This window comes from Xenopus tropicalis, chromosome 4 (genome assembly GCF_000004195.4).
Source record: "Xenopus tropicalis strain Nigerian chromosome 4, UCB_Xtro_10.0, whole genome shotgun sequence".
Taxonomy (NCBI): Eukaryota; Metazoa; Chordata; class Amphibia; order Anura; family Pipidae; genus Xenopus; species Xenopus tropicalis.
The window spans coordinates 103,538,359-103,557,105 of NC_030680.2; the positions used below are offsets into that span (position 1 = coordinate 103,538,359).

At 35.9% G+C, this 18,747-nt stretch overlaps 1 protein-coding gene across 1 annotated transcript; it reads left to right on the forward strand.

Annotated features, from left to right (window-relative positions):
* Positions 1-10,940: 10,940 nt before the first annotated feature.
* Positions 10,941-17,772, forward strand: LOC100491442 (putative nuclease HARBI1). The gene is made up of 4 exons (XM_002933801.2): positions 10,941-11,516; positions 11,670-11,808; positions 11,899-12,267; positions 17,696-17,772. The coding sequence occupies exons 1-4, from the start codon at positions 10,941-10,943 to the stop codon at positions 17,770-17,772; spliced, it is 1,161 nt and encodes a 386-aa protein (XP_002933847.1).
* The last annotated feature ends 975 nt before the right edge of the window (positions 17,773-18,747 follow it).

The window sequence follows — 18,747 nt, forward strand, 5'->3', positions numbered from 1 at the left end:
AACTAAGACCTTTTTTGCTAGTTATTTGCTATGACCAAGTCATTTTATGGCTGTGAAAGGAAAACAGAGCTGGTGTGTATTTGACTTCTGACACAGCTTTATTCCCAGTTTATGAATAGTGTGTGGGGGGGAAGTCTTTTGTTCCAACTTTGGCTTTCTTTCTAGCAACAGAAACTAGGTATAGAAGTCAAGCAGTGCTGGGTCTTTTTCACTGAAAGAGCTGTTGCCAATAAATGGAGTTTCAGCGATGCTTCCAAAAGTTCTCTTGTCTGCAATTTAAAGGCAAGCTATAGATCAGAAACATCCAACCTATAGGCCTTCAGCTGTTACCTGACTACAACTCCCATTATCTATGAACAACTGTCAGGGGATACTGGAAGCTTTAGACCAACAAAAGCTGACTGGATTAGCATTTATTAAACTAGTGTTTTGTATTAATGAAGGCTTTTCTGGTCATAAGTGCCCAGATTTCCTAAAGTAACTTGGCCAATATCAACCATACTGCCCAAACATTTGTGCATGAGTGATCACAGGGATAATAGCTGATCTGTCCAAACTGAAAATGTCACTTTCTTTTAAATCTGACAGAACTAATGGAACAATAGTATCTTGCCAACCCCAAGTATGTCTCATTTAGCCTGTAGGTGATCATTTAGATTCCATGAAGGTTGGGCACTATTGTGACCTTTATTTTATATCGGTTGCTTTGAATTATTATTGCTCCGTACCATATCTCTTGAGCATTCCTTCCATCTCCTATTGGTACCATCACCTCATAATATAGGTAATAATGTACCCCTTATTGTAAAATATAAGGTTATTAAAGGTCATCAATGACTTCCATGAACAAATAAAAAGCATTAAACTGTTGTGATGTTTTTAAGGAATTGTTTCTTTCTACCATTAATGGTTACTATTCTTTCTGTGCAGATTTGCTCCGTTGAGCATGGCAAGTCCTCTGAATACAAGAGGCAGAATTAAATAGCTTGCTTATATGCTCTGTATTTGCAAATGTCACAAAACAGTCTAATACAGGTAAATACTTTACAAGCATATTTTAGCAGTATTGGTAATTTAATGAAGAGACAATTATTTTACATTCTGGGATAGCATAATGGTGGAGTGCAGGAGTTGTGGGTTTGATTCCAAAAAAAGGCACTGGGGCTCATTTATCAACGCAGCGCAGTAGTAGTCGCAGACGCATAATTTTTGCCCTGCGCATAAGCATATTTATCAGTATATCGCAAACACGGTCGCTTACCGTTTCATGTGTTAATTTGAACGCAAACGGATGCGCCACGCACAAATCCGTTTATGTGGCCGCAGAATTGCGCACGTGAGGTCGCAAACAGTATGATAAATTATGTGCATGGATGGCGCAAGGTCACGGCCAGGGGCGGCGCATTTGTAGCGCATATATGGACGCAAACGGTGTGGTTTTTGCGTTCGTTGTTTCGCATAGTGCGACGGTGTTGCGCCTTTCTTTGCGCCTAACTTGGCTTTATGATTGTTATCGTGTAGCCTATGTTGAACTGAAATGCATCTTAGTTAACATTTAATGATCCTCCTATTCCTTACAAGGCCTTGAACTCCCCTCCCTCAGTATAACATTAACCCTTTGCTAACCGTGGGTGGCTAAACTCCCTTCCCACAGTATAGCATTACACCCCATCAGGGCCGCCATTAGGGGGGCACAGGGGTACAGTTGTCCCGGGCCCGGACAATTTTAACTTTAAAAGGGGGCCCGGCGGTGCTACAGTTTTCTTATTAGCTCGGGCCCCCTTAAATCAATTCCGGGCCCTGTCATTGGTGGTCAGCAGGTGATCCTATTGGTCACGCCCCATGCATACATGCATGTCAGTACGCACGGGGCACAACCTTATAAAAAGACCTGGCGTCTTTCGCAACTCAGAAGTGCAGTGCTATCGTGAACGGAGGAGCCACCGTAGACAAGGGGGGCTGTGCTGTGCTGGCTACCAATGTACTAGGGTTTGGGCACTGCTGACTACCAATGTACTAGGGGGGGCCTGCTGGCTACCAATGTCTCATGTTTGTGAGTCCTTTGTACTGGTGGGAGGGGGGCCCAGAAAATTTTGTTGTGAGGGGCCCCGTGATTTCTGATGGCGGCCCTGCACCCCATTAATTAAATCTAGGACCCAAGAAGTAAACAAAAGTGCAATATGTCCTGGGAGGGGGGTGAGGAAGATACCAGGGGTGGTTGCCTGACAGAGTACTGTGTGTTATTGTGTTATATTGTGCTGTTTGTTTTTGCCAGTGAGATTTATGGCCCCTGTAATTATCCCTTAAAGTATAGACCCCTCCTGCCCCACTCAGGGTGCTCTATGAGTAATGTAATCTACAGGTGCTGAACATCCAGATATGATGCATTTCTGTATAAAGGATAAAATAAAGAATAAAGAAACAATTATGCAAACAAACAGTAGTTTTATTTAACATTATGTTATAATAAACATGTTTTTTTGTGATTTTAACATTTCTGTCGTAACACACTAATTATTTTTTATTTGTTCCAGACTAGCAAATTTATCATCAATTTTCAAAAAAATTTCCTGTTTGAACACTTCCATCTCTTGACGAATAACATCGATTTTCTCAAGTAAAGAGGAATGACAATAACTACAATATGATGAAGGAACTTTGGATGCCTCCATATTGACACACAAAACTGACTCTTGTGAGTTAGAGAGTGGGATTTCGGCATAGCTGCTACATGCCTCAATTTCAGCCTCTGGTCCTGCCGAAGCTTGTGGTGATGACATGTGTGTAGAAAACATATCTGAAATATCATCAGATGTTGGCAATTCAGGCTGCTCGTCATGGTGTTGAGATGCAGGCTCTAAAGGATCAGAAGCCTGATCATCATAGGCTGCCGGTTGTATATAAGGCTGAGGTGTAGTTGAGGGCCAAGTGATATGGGCACATACCTCAGCTTCTGCCTGTTGCTCTTCTACTTGTACAGCCTGTGATAAAATGTGTTGTTGAGGTATTTTGCCTGCTGATTTTTTTACAGGCTGGTGTTCAGGTGGTTTAGATTGCAATTTTGACCTTTTTTTTCCTTGAGCTTGCAGGACAGATGGTCCGGCTACTGGCTCTTTCACTGTTTTATGTGCTTGAGCTTTGGATGTAGTCTGGGCCCCAGGTATCTTATCAGATGATACATTGGAATGGTGGTGTGTCCTTTTACTACACCTCTTTTTCATTATGTGTTGTCTATCTATTGAAATGAAATTTAAAATTGTTAAAAAATAAATATACAATTATATTTTAATGAAGTAATTCACCTAATCCTTATTGGGGATGTTCATAAAAAAAAAAAAAATTTACGTCATATTAAGGGAGAATGTTATAGTGGTCATGGAATTTTATTACAATATAATCAAATGCATGAAATTAGTATTTTTATAATAACAAACAAATATAAATAATTTATTAATAGTATTTCTATGTCTAAGAGCTGTTTGTCTCTGCACAGTCTATGTGAAAAAAATAAGATATAAGATATAAATGTTCTTATTCAAATATGTTTTAAATCAAATAAATACACTCAGGACTTATTTAACCCCACAACATAACCACTGGATGTCCTGCCACAATGTTATTTTGCATTACCTAATTTTAATAGATGTGATCAGAGTCCTAACTGATCTAGAGTACAATCTGGACAAATGAAACTTCACATGGGACATTAGCACACAAATGTTAGATATTTTTGTTCAAATTAAATAAACTATGGGGCACATTTATCAAAACCTGAATTTGAATCCCGAATGGGCAAAATTTTGATTGGATCCCAAATTTTTTGAATATTGCAAATATCACAAAAATGCTTATGAAAAAAATCGTATTAGTCATGAAAAAATCGTATTAGTCACGATAATATTTTATTTGCGATCTGAAAGTCACCAAATTTTTGGAACAAACCATTGGAAACAGTGGCAGAGCCTTTCAGAATTTTTGTTTTGGACGCGCTAAAAATCGCACAGTCGTGCAAAAAGTTGCGCACGCAACAAAAAATTGCCCAGACGCATGAAAAAATCCATGCACGTACGCTTGGAGCGTTTGTGCCTTCGTAAATGTGCCGCTATATCTGAAAATTGTTCAAAAACTTGGTCTTATTGTGCGTTACAACAGATTTGGTCAGTTCAAGAACATGGGTCATATTAAATCCACTTACTTAACATTATTCTGTGGCGGATCTGCTTTATTCGTTCCTTTTCTCGTCTATTTAAGTCATTCCAGCGCCGTTGTAGTTGGCGTAATGTTCGCATACGACCTGTTTTTTCTGCAATAATTTTTTGCACCTCCTGAATTATGCTAATACGCATAAAGTGATAGTTTTGCGCATAGCTTGGGATGCGGTCATATCTGCACATAGATATAAAACAGCACAAGTCAAATTATAAATTTGGAAGCACAATCTTGGAAAGGGCAGGTTGCATTTTCTGGTGTATTGTATAATAATTGAATCCCTATTTCTTTAAAGTTATAATTTTATTATTTCCTAATTGTTCTTAACACAATCTTGCTAATGGTATAATAATCCAAATAATTGATCATGAATGAAGTCTAAGTTTATACTGTTATCATTGAGAGAAAGTTTTGAAAATAATATGCCAACAATCAAATGACCTTTAAAAGTATTAACTTCATTAGATTTATATAAATTAATTTAGTCTATTAACACATGCTTACCTTCTCTTATCTAAAATTTTGACAAGAAAATAAATTTCTCTTGAAGAGAATGCTTGACTTCTTTGACTGTCTGCCATAGTGCTCCTCTATCTTTCTCTGAGACTAGCAATCGGCCGAGATCCAGTGCGCCTGTGACGTCACGCATTTGCCACACCCAGCTAACCTATCGAAGAAGCGCCGCTATAGACGCAAATAAAGTCAAAGCAGACGCAAGAAAGATAAGTTGCGTCGCTACGGGTGCGTGCTGCGTCATAACGCTGTTATGCGCAATTTATGGCGCGAAAGTGCGTTTGTTGAAAACATTTTTGCAAGAAGTTTTGTGCATGAAGGTTGTGTATGAAAAGTTTCCAGGAGGAGAAAAATATGGCAGAACAACTTACTGACAAAGAATTCCAACAGTTGCTGCAGTTTTTGCCTTTTATTCGAGCTCAGTCTACAATTCAGAGTGCAGGCTCCCTGAATAATGCTCCCACAGCTACAAACCTCACATCTGTGGTAAGTAGTGTTCCACAATTAGCTGGACCAACAATTATTTTGGAGTCTACAAAGTCTGCAAGCGCTGAACCACCTGTGCCTGAGGAAAATCTGATTTGCCAAGGTTTGTCTGAAAACACTTCTACTACTGACAAAGCAGAGAATGTGATTCCGTTTAAAAAGTGACAAAGTAAATCTAAACATAAAAGTGTTGCTTGTGACCCAAATGTATTGGAATATGAAGAATTAGGCAACAATTTGAGGAACCAGTGTGAGGATTTATCTTCCAGTGAGGATTCAGAAGACTTAAAAGGCCATTCCAAATCTGGCCTTATTGAGAGTAGCCAGAAGCGAATGTCAAAATTTTCTGATGAAGAATTAGAAGTCTTAATTCGTGAAGTAAGTGTATCCTGTTTTTGTTTTTATATTTCATTAATGAATTTAACATGTGTCACGTATCAGGATGCATGCAATTTAATTTAATTGATTTTTGTTTTATTTTTCAAAAAAGTCAAAATAGTAGCTGAAAAGGTTTTCAAAAATTTAGATTTATTAACATTGTGATTGTGTTTATGAAAAATTCACAATTAAAAGTTTATATTAATTATGTTTAATATTTTATAAAAAAAAAAAGGGGCAAAACTCCATACATAATAACAATATAATTGGCCATTATCAGTACACAAGAGTATCTCCAAATGTTTTGTTTATTAAACATAAGACTAGTTAAATAGAAATGAGTGGATACTATGGGGCTGATTTACTAACCCACGAATCCGACCCGAATTGGAAAAGTTCCGACTTGAAAACGAACATTTTGCGACTTTTTCGTATGTTTTGCGATTTTTTCGGATTCTGTACGAATTTTTCGTTACCAATACGATTTTTGCGTAAAAACGCGAGTTTTTCGTATCCATTACGAAAGTTGCGTAAAAAGTTGCGCATTTTTCGTAGCGTTAAAACTTACGCGAAAAATGCGCAACTTTTCGCGTAAGTTTTAACGCTACGAAAAATGCGCAACTTTTTACGCAACTTTCGTAATGGATAGGAAAACTCGCGTTTTTACGCAAAAATCGTATTGGTAACGAAAAATTCGTAAAGAATACGAAAAATTCGTAAAGAATACGAAAAAATCGCAAAACATACGAAAAAATCGCGAAATACCGATCATTACGAAAAAAACGCAATCGGACTCCATTCGACCCGTTCGTGGGTAAGTAAATCAGCCCCTATGTGTTATGTCTGTTGGCAATGTGCTTTATATAACATTAGTAAAATTACAGAAATATTAATGCAGGTCTATCTGTGTTGTATATCGTATTAATATTTGTAAACATTTTTGTTTTAAGGTCACTGAGAAATATGAGATGCTCTATGGATCTTTGGCTTCAAAACTTACTAATCAAAGGAAAAAACAAATATGGGAAACCATCAGAAGTAAAGTTTGTGCTGTTGGAGTTAAGCCAAGATCAATTATTCAGCTTAAGAAACGGTGGCTGGATATTCGCCGGTAAGTATTCCTAAAAAGTTATTCAATTCCAATAGGCTAAACCTATAGGGAATAGCTTTAGAACGGTAACCTGAGCATAGTGGGCTCTATCCAATAACAGTAAAGATGTGAAGAGGTAGGGAAATAAGGCCATAGGGAGCTGAACCCTATGGGTCCCTACAGTTATTTAATAGTTATTAATAATAAAAACTTTTCTTGCTTTAAAAAAGTGTAATTCATTTTTTTAGCCTGTTTTTAAACAATACCATTTGCTCAATAATATATTAATGTCAAAATGTATATACAGGTATTGGACAAGTTATCCTGAATGCTTGTGACCTGGTGACTATCCAATAAATTATATTCTTACAAATGCTACTTAGTGATATTTGTTAGAATAGTAGCTTAGTGAGTTAACTTGTCACATGACTTGTGAAATCAAGTGTATTATAAGGCATCATGAACATTTGTATTGTTGCAATATTTAATGTACTATTTTTATTCCCTAATTAAAGACGTACAAAGGATAAACTTGGTCAACTTGAGAAAATAAGACACAAAACTGGTGGTGGTGAAGAGAACACTGCATCTCTTAATCGGTTTGAAACGCAGGTAAATGAAATTAAATAATTATCCAAAAATTTAAATAAAAAACCAGCTCTACTTAATGCAAGAATAATTTTAGACACTTCTAAGTAAAATAACAAAAAACCATAGATGAATACATAATATAAAGTGATTACACTAAAATTATTAATATTGCATTATTAAATATGACCAAGTATTCAGCAAACCACGTAGCTGTCATTTATTTTGCCACTGAAATGTTTTTAGGTGTATTATAATATTTATCTGTCTTTCTATCACTATCTTTCTGTGTTGATGAATTTGAAATGATATGAGTTTAGTTTCAGTGTAGACATGTTAACAAACCAATAGCATTGTCAGCACTTAACTACTTTTAATGGTTTAAATTAAAAATTATGTTTTTCTTTAAGGTACAAGAGACCATACCCGAGCTCTTAATTAAAGGGGATTCTACGCTTGATAGTAGTGATCTCAAATCTGTCGGCACATATGGTAATAAAAACTTATTATATAAAATATGTATTAAGTAAAGTACGAGAGACAGAATTGATTGAGATTTGTGCACATTTTTAAGTAAACATTAAAAATTATTTAACTATAACACTTAAAAACATTTGTATTTTCCTTTTATTTAATTTATTAATATACATCTTTATATTAGCCATTATTTCCTTCATAATGCTAATTGTGAAACTATTTGCAAGCTTACAACAACACTTTTAATATACTTCTTAGTAGTATATTAGGCATATTTTGAGAAAATCCACTTATCTACTACCCTTCAAAATATCCTTTAACACAACTTAAGTTTTACTATGTCTGTATTTTATATATATATATATATATAAATTTTTTATTTTTTTTTATTTTTTTCTAGCTCAAATTGAAAAATTATTCATGGATGAGGACGCTATTCAAGACACAAATAATGAGGATATCGCCTCCACTTCAAAAATCCATACCAAACCATTTGTGTGCATTGACAGTCAAAAAAAAGTGATTCTAGAAGAAATGTTACATCTGTGCAAGGAAACAGGACCTGCACAAGATAAATGTTTAAATGTATTAAATGAGATCTTGTCAGTATCTAAAGAACAACTCAAACTGGCACGAGGCAACAGTAACATATTACAAAGCATGTGCTCCTCTATGAAGTCTGTTGAGTTAGCCTTTTTGGACTTTTTGAAATTGGAAAGGCACCTTGTACTGGCAGTAGAAACGGACAAAACTGATTACATTGTGGATGATCTAAATACAGTAGAACCCCCATTTTACGTTTTTCAGGGGACCATGAAAAAAAGATGTAAAATCAGGGAAAATGTAAAATCAGGGAAATGTGTTAAGGACACATAAATGTCAATGATTTAAAGGAAATAAGTACAGGAATATTTTTTTATTTGCAACACAGTTCCTTTACTGAGTTATTTCACAGGTTTTAGCAGAAGTACTGAAACAACTTTTTACAGTACTGTAAAACATTTTGCATTTAATGCATGTGTTTACTAAAAGTTTGAATATCACTATAAATTAATAAGATGCGGAAAAGAATACTGTACAGCACTGAAACAAAAATCTGTACTCTTTTAAAAATCTGCACCTTGTACAGCTGTTCCCCATACTTGTGCAACTCTCGCGGTATTTTGTACGCTCCCGTATAGGTACGCATGCGCAGTATGAAATATGAGGCGATAGTGGTGCCGCTGACCTTCCTAAGATGGTGCCTGTGATCGCAAGACATGGGGGAAACTTTAATTCCTAAAGTAAGCTGTATTTTTACCTTAAAACTAAGCGATTTGCTAGGGAGAGGCATGATAAAAACAGTGTAAAATGCGGGAAATACAAATGTAAAATCCGGGAATAGAGCCCATAGGAATGCATTAAAATTGGTGGGACCACAAAAAAACGGTGTAAAAAGCGGGAAAACTTAAAATCAGGGGATGTAAATTGGGGGTTCTACTGTAGTAGTTTGTTTGAATCTGACACAGGGGATTTGCCAAAACAAGAAGAAACTAACACAATAGAATTGACAAGTAAACCAAATTCACCATTGTCCGTTACCCAAAAGCAAAACAATGCACCGAACGATACATGTTTAGTTGAAAATCTATTAAGCCAGCAAGATGCCCAATGCTGTGACGGTGGCAAACCAAAGTGTGACACAGAGGCACATTCTCAGGAGAATTCTCAGGAACCAAAACTCCTCAGGCGCTCAACACGAAAGAGGAAATGTAATGTTGAATTAGCCAGTCAAAAAAGAGGGAAACCAAAAAACATTCAAAGCAACAAATAGGTTTTTTCCTATTACCATAAACTTAAATTCAAGGTTCTTTTGAAATATGCATTCTGTTATTTTGAACTGGCTTTTAAGTTATTTAGATATATAATTTCTATATTTTTTGTATTTTATTGTGTTAGCATATTTGCAGATCTGACTTGCTGGAGGAGGCAATAAGCAAAATATTTTTTGTTTCATCAATCAACAATGATTGTTTTTTTTTTGTTAACACAAATAAAAATTTAATGTGTTGATCAGCTTTTGATTGAATTGTATTTTTTTTTAACTCCTAAATAATTATTGTGTCATGCAGCCAGGGATAAACAGTAGACTGTGTTTTGATAAGGTGACATTCAAGAGCAATTTTAGCATTCAGTTACACACTTCACCAAAATAATATGGTTAAAGAGTTTCAAGCATAGGTGGAGGGTGATTTCTTCATTTGTTTAGGCTACACATGGGCCATACACATACTGACCTAAATCTAATGTGTACATTTGTGTTGATCAGTTAAGTCCATAAGTGTGATCAGTTAGTTCAAACATATAGTTCACCTTTCAATTAATTTTTAATGTAGGCAGCATTGATATTGAGACTATTTGCAATTTTTTTAATTTTAATGGTTTTTCATTCAGGTTTCTGTTCATCAGCTCCAAATTTTTGATTTTACCAGCTATTTGGTTACTTGGGGTGGTATTTACACTAGTAAACAAGTAGTGTTTTTAACCCCCATTTGAACTATGGAAAGAGGCAGAATAACAATACAAATTAATTTATAAAAAATAAATTATGAAGACCAATTGCAAATTTTTGAGCAATAGACCAATGTAAAAACAAACATTACATTAAAATTGAAACACCCCTTTAGGTCTGTGTCACACGGGGATATTATTTGTCATAGAAAAATCTGTGTTGTTGCAGGTGAATAATCTCCCTGTGTGTCGGAGGCCTTAGATGTGTTAAAGTTAGTTTGATAGACAGGCAGGCAGTGGGTACTGACATCCAAGGCACATTATATGCAGTGAGAATTGGTGGGTATTGATGGCAGATATTCAGGCCCTGCAACTATAACACTGGCACTGATACACATCACTGGCCCCACTGTAACTAACTAGAAATTAAATAAACAATGTAAAAATTAAAGAAATAATTTTTAATTGTTACATTTGCAAGTGTCATATCAAAACGGTGTGATCTTATGAAATTTTTTTTGTATTATTTGTATTTTAAAAATCACACATATGCTGCTTAATTGGCGCATAGTAGGTGTGTTTGCGTCCATATAAACGCATTTGCTATTCGTGGCGTACCGGCCACATATTCCACGTGCGTAGTGACGCAAATGTGCGTTGAAAACACCGCGAGCAGGTTTAGTTCCGTGAGGATATTTTTCAGAGATACATGGCTTTATTTAATAATCACCACCATGTCCTATTAGCAATGCTAATAGATTATTTTGATGATTCAGATCATATTGAAAGACCTAGGCTGAGAGTTGCCCGAAAATTTAATGCTCGCACTGTTTTGTCCCAATTAACAGATGAGGAAATCAGACTGAGATACAGGCTAGGTCGAACAGCTATTTGTGAATTATATGACAAAATCAAACATTACCTAGAGCCAACCACAAAGCGCAGCCTTCCTATTCCTGGAATTTCTAAACTATTAGGGACATTACACTTTCTTGCATCGGGCTCATTCCAGACAACTATTAGTGCATGCACTGGCTTCAGTCAGCCATCATTTTCTAAACATTTAAAATTTGTCCTGGCTGGTATTTGCAGTTTAGCAGCAGAGCTGCTGAAATATGACATGGATCCTGCAAATTTGGCCAAAATGAAGAGTGATTTCTACAGTATTGCTCAAATGCCAAATGTCATTGGGGCCATTGACTGCACTCATGTAGCTCTCATTCCACCAGCTGACAAAGAGCGTTTTTATTATAATCGTAAAGGGTTTCATTCCATTAATGTACAGGTAGGTGACAATATATTTTTATATATAATTAAAACTTTTACATGTTAACCTTATTGATTGTAAACTCGATTTAAAGTAAAAATGCAGGTATGGCTGGAGCTTTAAATTAACTCTTTACTAGCCTTTCCTTCTCATTTAATATCAACAAAATAGGTTGTCTGTGATGCATCGTGCAGAATCCTGGATGTTGTTTCAAAATTCCCTGGATCAACACACGACTCTTTCATATTTAGAAACTCACACTTGCATGAAAGGCTGCAATCAGGAGAAGCTGGAAGTGGATGGCTGCTTGGTTGGTATAGTTTTTAATTTACATTTTAGTCAGATGTAAAACATTAATTAAAGGGCAACTTTTGTAATTTCTTATTTTTCATGTTTTAAGGAGACAGTGGTTATTCCGTTAAACCATGGCTTATAACACCACTACTTAATCCACAAAATGAATCAGAAGAGAATTTTAATAGCAGCCATAAAGCCACAAGGTGTATCATTGAAAGAACCTTTGGAATTCTGAAGAGTCGATTCAGATGTTTGGACAAAACAGGGGGTGCCTTAATGTACAAACCTGAAAAAGTCTGTCAGATTATTTTTTGTTGCTGCATACTGCATAATTTTGCCCTCCTGCATAAGGAAAACATGGAGATTGCACAGGATCTGACACCACAATCAGAGGATGTCATTGAGCCAAATAGTGAAATAAATCAAGAAGGCGTGCTGATACGCAGGCAACTTATTCGTGATTTTTTTACTGGTAAGTTTATTGAATGTTAATATTGCAAATTCCTGATTCTGCAGTTTCACTCAAGCAGCCCAGAGTGCAATATGCTACATCTGAAGTGAAATATTAATTTTTAGTTAAATATTCTCTGCAGCAGTGCTGTCCAACTGGCGGCCCGTGACCCCCCTCTGTGTGGCCCCCCACCTGTCTGGCTGTTTTGATGGCTCTGCCTGCCCTATGGTGCCTGTGGGAGGTGAACCTTGCAGAAGTTTGTTGTGGGAGTTTGTTAGCAGTTGGAAATAGCCATTAAATGGTCCCTAAGGTGTGTAATTATATGCTGGGGGTTGCTTTTCTTTCCACGGGGAGGAGGAACTATATGGATTTAAGGGTGTGTCTTAATATGACATAATATAATTCTTTCACATATGAATGGTGGTTGATATACCCGCAGTGAGGACCATGCATTTGGGTTTTTGCTGCACTACCACCATTGTGATAAAATAGGTGTGGTTTGAAGTGGGTGTGGTTTAAAGGGGGAGTGGATGCGAGAGAAATTCCAGCCCTCGGCAACGCAGAAGTTGGACAGCACTGCCCTACAGCATCCATCGAATGTAAGTTAATGTTGTTGGAAAATAATTGGCCTTTAATGAGATTAATGAATTAAGCTCAGCAGGGACAATTATCAGAAAGGTAACAACTACTTAAGAAATTTATAAAAGGCTACAACATTAATGATAATTCAGCCCTAGCTCATTTACAAACAAAAAAGAAAAGACAAAATAACAACATCTACAAATTTTGTACATTGAAAAAAGAAGATAAATGTCACAGATTATTCAAAGTGTAAGTAGTAAAGCACTATTCTGTTAGAATGACCATCTGTACACAATGTTATGTCAAACGACAAATTTATTAAATAGAACAAAATACAAGAAAGAAAGGCATAGTGCAAAATGTAAAGCATAATGATATGTTTGTGCAAATATAAATAATTCATATTTTTACATGTATTGAATTTATTATTTTGCAGATGCATAATTGGCAGAACTGTGGAAGAACATTTGCAGAGAAAAAAACTGTAAATCGTGTCTATTATTTAAAAAAAAAAAAAAAAAATTAACCTGTTAATATAAAGAAATATGAAATAAAGATGACAACATAAATGATGTCTGCATTCAATTATTAAAAAAAATATTCCAGTACTTAATCAAACTGAGCAATTCATAATAGTCACACACTCTTTCAGGGTTACATTTATTTTATAAAGTTCTGTATTGTTATAAAAAAATATAAATCAGATATGTAAGAAATGACACTAAGTAACCCATAGCAAACAAAAATATGTTTGCTTTTAAAAAAGGTGAGCAGAAAATTATAACTATTAATTTGTTGCTATCATTTACTGGTACTTGGCAACCTTACTACTCCCTTTATTACATAACCCCCTATGGGTGTATCATTTACTATTAATAACGGTACTAATAAAGACATATGCCCCTTTTATGTTACTGAACTGTAAATACACTTGATCTAATCAATAAATGGATGAAATAATTAATAGGAATATTTTTTTTTTTTAAACAATTACGCATTATGTGCAAATATATGTAACATTATTAATATGAGAGAACAATGGTGGTAATGTAAGAAATCCATAACAACTACATGCTTCCTAACAAAACAACCTAGTCAGTTGTTGTTTAAATTAAAAAAAGATATGAAAGACTCACATTAACATTTCATATCAAGGGCAACTGTGTTTATAAAAAAAACAAAGATGAAAAAATATTACAAATGTATTGAAACATTATAAACAAATTAACAATTATAGTTTATTCATAATTAGAATTAACATATCATAAGTTTGAGAGACATTAACATAGTTTATTAATGACATACATAAATTAATTACTATAAATATTGCACTAATTTCATTTTAGCGCAAATATGCGACTATACTAACGCAAGTGGTGAAGAACGCGCAAATATACGCCACAAATGAACTGGCGTTAAAAGTTTAATGCAGCTACACCTGCGCACATTTGCGCATATATAAGCGCAAATAGCGCTCATACACTCGCAAAGGGCGCGCAAAAATCGCGCAGTTAGAACACGCCCCTGGCCACACCCACCCCCACAATTTAAATATTTGCGACATTATTGCCCAGTATTTGCGACATGCGCAATAAAAGAACTGCCGTAAAAAAAAACACAGCGCAATGTAACGCATATGCAATTGCGTGTGCGTAAATAATGGCGCATAATAATGATTGCGTCCGTTTGTGCGCTGCGTTGCGTTGATAAATGAGCCCCACTGTCTGCAATGAGTAGTATGATATGTATATTCTCCCTCCATCAGTAGATATTTTTGTTTTCTCCTACACACCAAAACCATAACAGGAATGTTAAATGGCTGCTGAAATTAACCACATTGATTTTGGCTCCTAAATGCATGCTAATATTGATGAGCGAATTTTTTTTTTAAATTTTTTTTTGTCACGCATCAAATTGGGCAGCGGTCCCGTTAAAAAGGGCGTGGTCACTTCAAAAAAGGGGGGGCGACAAAAAAAAAGACGCGGGTGACCAAAAAAAACAAACACGTGGCAAATGCGTTTTGCGAATTTTTCGCTGTTTCGCAAATTCACTATGTGTGTTGGCACTTTGGTTGCTGCAGCACCTCTTAGAGCACACAGCAGAGGCCAGCGGGTCAATGCCATGTGGCACTGGCCTTTCATCTTAGACTTTAAACATCGCTAAGGCAGGGGAGAGATGTAAATGATGAATACATTAATCATGACAATGTTTTTTTGGCTGAATAAAACAAATGAATACATTTATTGTCTTTGCATGTATATGCATTTCTGCGCTATGTACAAGCTTATTTCTACAGTTAATATTTGACGCTACCAAGTGTAGAATATAACATTTGGCCATTCCCCAGACCTGCCTTCTCCCTGAACAACCCCTTTTTGGTTGCTGGCATTGATACAAACCTGATGATTTCTTTGAATTTAGATATAGTAAGTGATTTTTCCCTTTTTTTGATATTTTTAAAATGAAACTCAAGATGGAATTTTCAGAGATGAAAGCTGATGAGAAACAGAAGCAAAAATACTAAGTATATAACCTTTTAAAGAAATTTGTGTCACATTAACAAAAGGATTGTGGTGAAAATGCTATAGAAGAGCACCAAACCTATAACAAGACATAGGGGCACATTTACTAATCCACGAACGTCCGAAAAGCGTCCGAATGCGTTTTTTTTTGTAATGATCAGTATTTTGTGATTTTTTCGTAAATTGTCGTAGCGTTCCGTCGCGCCGAGTATGAAAGATTCGGATTCATTCAAGCTTCAGTATCGTGACTTTCCTTGGGCCAGGTTGGAGCTGCAGAGTGCCATTGAGTCCTATGGGAGGCTTCCAAAATCATGCAAAGTCTGAAAGGTTTGCCCGCCGTTTACGAGCGCTCAATACGAAAAAGTTGCGACAATATACGAGCAAATCGTAATGGCTACGAAAAAGTCGCGACAATTCGCGCAAGTCGTAATGGCTACGAAAAAGTCGTGACAATTTACGAAAAAGTCGTAACGGCGACGAACAAATCGAAAAAAATACGAAAAAGACGCAAAATGTTCGTTTCCAATCCGAATTTTTCCCATTTGGATTCGTGGATTAGTAAATGTGCCCCATAAGGTAGGCATAAAGAAGCAAAAACAGACAACAATTCACCTTTGAAAGAAACACCAACAAAAATCAACTGCCCATCTGTATACAGTTTTGTTGGTCTGTAAATGTAGCTCTGTAAAGCTATTCAACATAGGCTCATCCCCAACAAGTGTGCCCAGAACCGAGCGTATATACAAGGCACTTTGCTGTAAATCTCAGAGAAATCCCCTGCCAAAGAAAAGGAAAGATGGCAGTGGTTAACTGCATGCATTTTTAAAAAGGCAATAAAATATTAATGAAAAATAATCCCAACAAGGAAAGCTGTTAGCAAAGCATTACTTACCTTTAGAACTGTAATTCAGGTTTAAAGCATTACATTACAAAGACCTGCTACTTGCACTGTATTATTTATGAGTATTTGTTATAACACGGGCTGTGACATATTACTGCACACTACATGCACATTCACTTCCAAAAGCCAACAGGACTGGTTATTACAGGAGTTACAAAGGCAGGTTTTTTTTTTAGCTGAAAAAATCTTTTCATATGTGTGTATTAACAGAACTTACAATGTATCCATCTTGTTTATTCTCTCTTCTCCATTTATACTGTAGGCAGTCTCATACAACTGCAGAAAGTATTCCACATTTCCTCCCAAAGGAGCTTGCAATCTAATTTTGTTGCACGGGGCAAAGAGCATTAAATGATTAGAATAAGGAAACAGTGGAAGGATGATGTGTATCTTTACTGCACTGCTCCTTGTTTTACAGTAAGGGCAATGTCACATGGCCCATTTCAGTGAAATGATTGTTATGGTGTGCATTAACTTTAGGATTTTGCGCTATATAAAAATACACAGTTTAAAGCACCCAAAACAGCCACACGTGGCATTACAGTAATACCAGTTTACTTGGGGTTTGTGTGGATTCAAAAAAATATAGATAACAAAAAACAGGAGCTTTAAATGTCAGTGGCTCTAGGATATTGCAACTAGATTGGCAACCTTGCAAAATGGGAAAAAGTGTTCCATTATGATGTTTCTCCTTAGAAAAAGTAAGGGCAACAGCATGTTGTTAAATGCACATTGATGCATTTTGTATATTCCATAAGAATGCACAGTGCCCTTACTTTGGCTGAGAAGATGAGGAACACTTTTTACCAGTTTGCAAGGTGCCCATCCAAGCTGGCAGAGGAGGTGCGAATATAGGTGAGGCAACTTTTTTATTAAAAAAAAAAAAAACAATTTCAAAAAATCATGAGTAGACTGCATAACTACTTTCTAAAAAGTGGACCATGCCTTTAAATCTCCCTTGTTCTCTGACACCTGTTTGCGTTTTATTTGAATGGGGGGCAAGCTGCTTGTGTAAACACTCCCATTATAAGATCTTTTAAAAAGCATTGGATGTGGCTCTATGACTCCCTAGATGCCCAGCAGGGCATCAATCATGTAGAACCAATTCAGTCGCAGAGATGAAGAGCTAGTAAAGCCACAGAGTATGACAGGCAGAATAATGTCTCAGGGGGATACCTTCCCTGCTCATGAGCTGCCTGTGACAGACCCTGGTGCTGTCAGATGGCCTCACTGCAGTGCATTCCTAAGCAACAGCTGCCTGCAATTGCAATTGCTAAAGAAGGCATATTGATCACTGTGGCTCTTCATGAAAGGATTGTGGTGATTAAAACACCCCATGTGCCACACACCTTAACAAGCATAACCTGTACATACTCCCATTACCTTAAGGAAATTAATTATTATTGAATAATGGATGTATCTGCATTGCTTTGCTTGTTTAAAGGTTGCACTAAAATGCCTTCTGAAAAGAATCCACCTATCACACAATCTGAATTTTATGAAAAAGATATGTTGGCATAAGCTCATTGTAAGATGCTTACATTAGCATGGAATGTGAAATGAGTCATTTTTCTATAAACAGAAGCTAAATATTATTATCAAAGGCAGGACTCTTAGCATAGCCCATAAGCAAATGACCAATATGAGGTCATTTTATTAGAACCAGATTGCATTCTCCACCCTAACTGTGTATACTAAGGAGCAGTGTGACTTTCAATTTGCACAAATCACCCAAGAAAAAACATAAGCTAGAGTCTCATCAAAGGTTTTCTGCACAGCAAACTAAAATATATTATGGTTTTGAACTTATTGATATTTTAGCTCTTAATTATATTCAATGTCCGACGCTAAAATACATACAAAATGTGTACCAACCAGATAAGAGCTGTTGGCATTTATGTATTGCAACATACTCATACAGGAAGAACAACAAGCCTTTCACCTGTGAGAATCCCCAACCAAAAACATTGTAAATTTGCCTACCCTGTCCTACCAGACTACGTTTTTTATAATCCATCCTACTTTCTCAAAGTGTATTCATACAAAAACTGTTCTTTTAATAATGTAATATAATGTAATTCTAAGCAACATTTCAATACACATTAATTAAAAATGTTCAGTGGGTTTAAAGTTATTGTAGCTGAAAGCAGACGGTTGTTAAAAAAAGCTTTCAATGGCAAGTCCACTTATAAATAACTTTAATATAATTGAAAATGTTTAATGTATCATTTTCTTTTTTTATGACATCTAATAACAGAGATTAAAGAAACAACCACCAACATAAACATCAGCCATATGGGCATATGTACACTTTTAAAGAATCTGCTTGCCACTCACAAGTTCAAGTAGGTAAGTGATACCACAAGGGAAATCTATAAATTACACATAGAGATTGTGGTTGTTAAATAGATACAGTTTTGGTTTAATTCTGGGGCAGTATTATTGTCTGTCAATTCAAGCCAATATAGCACAATTCCTTTTGTTTAATGCTACCTG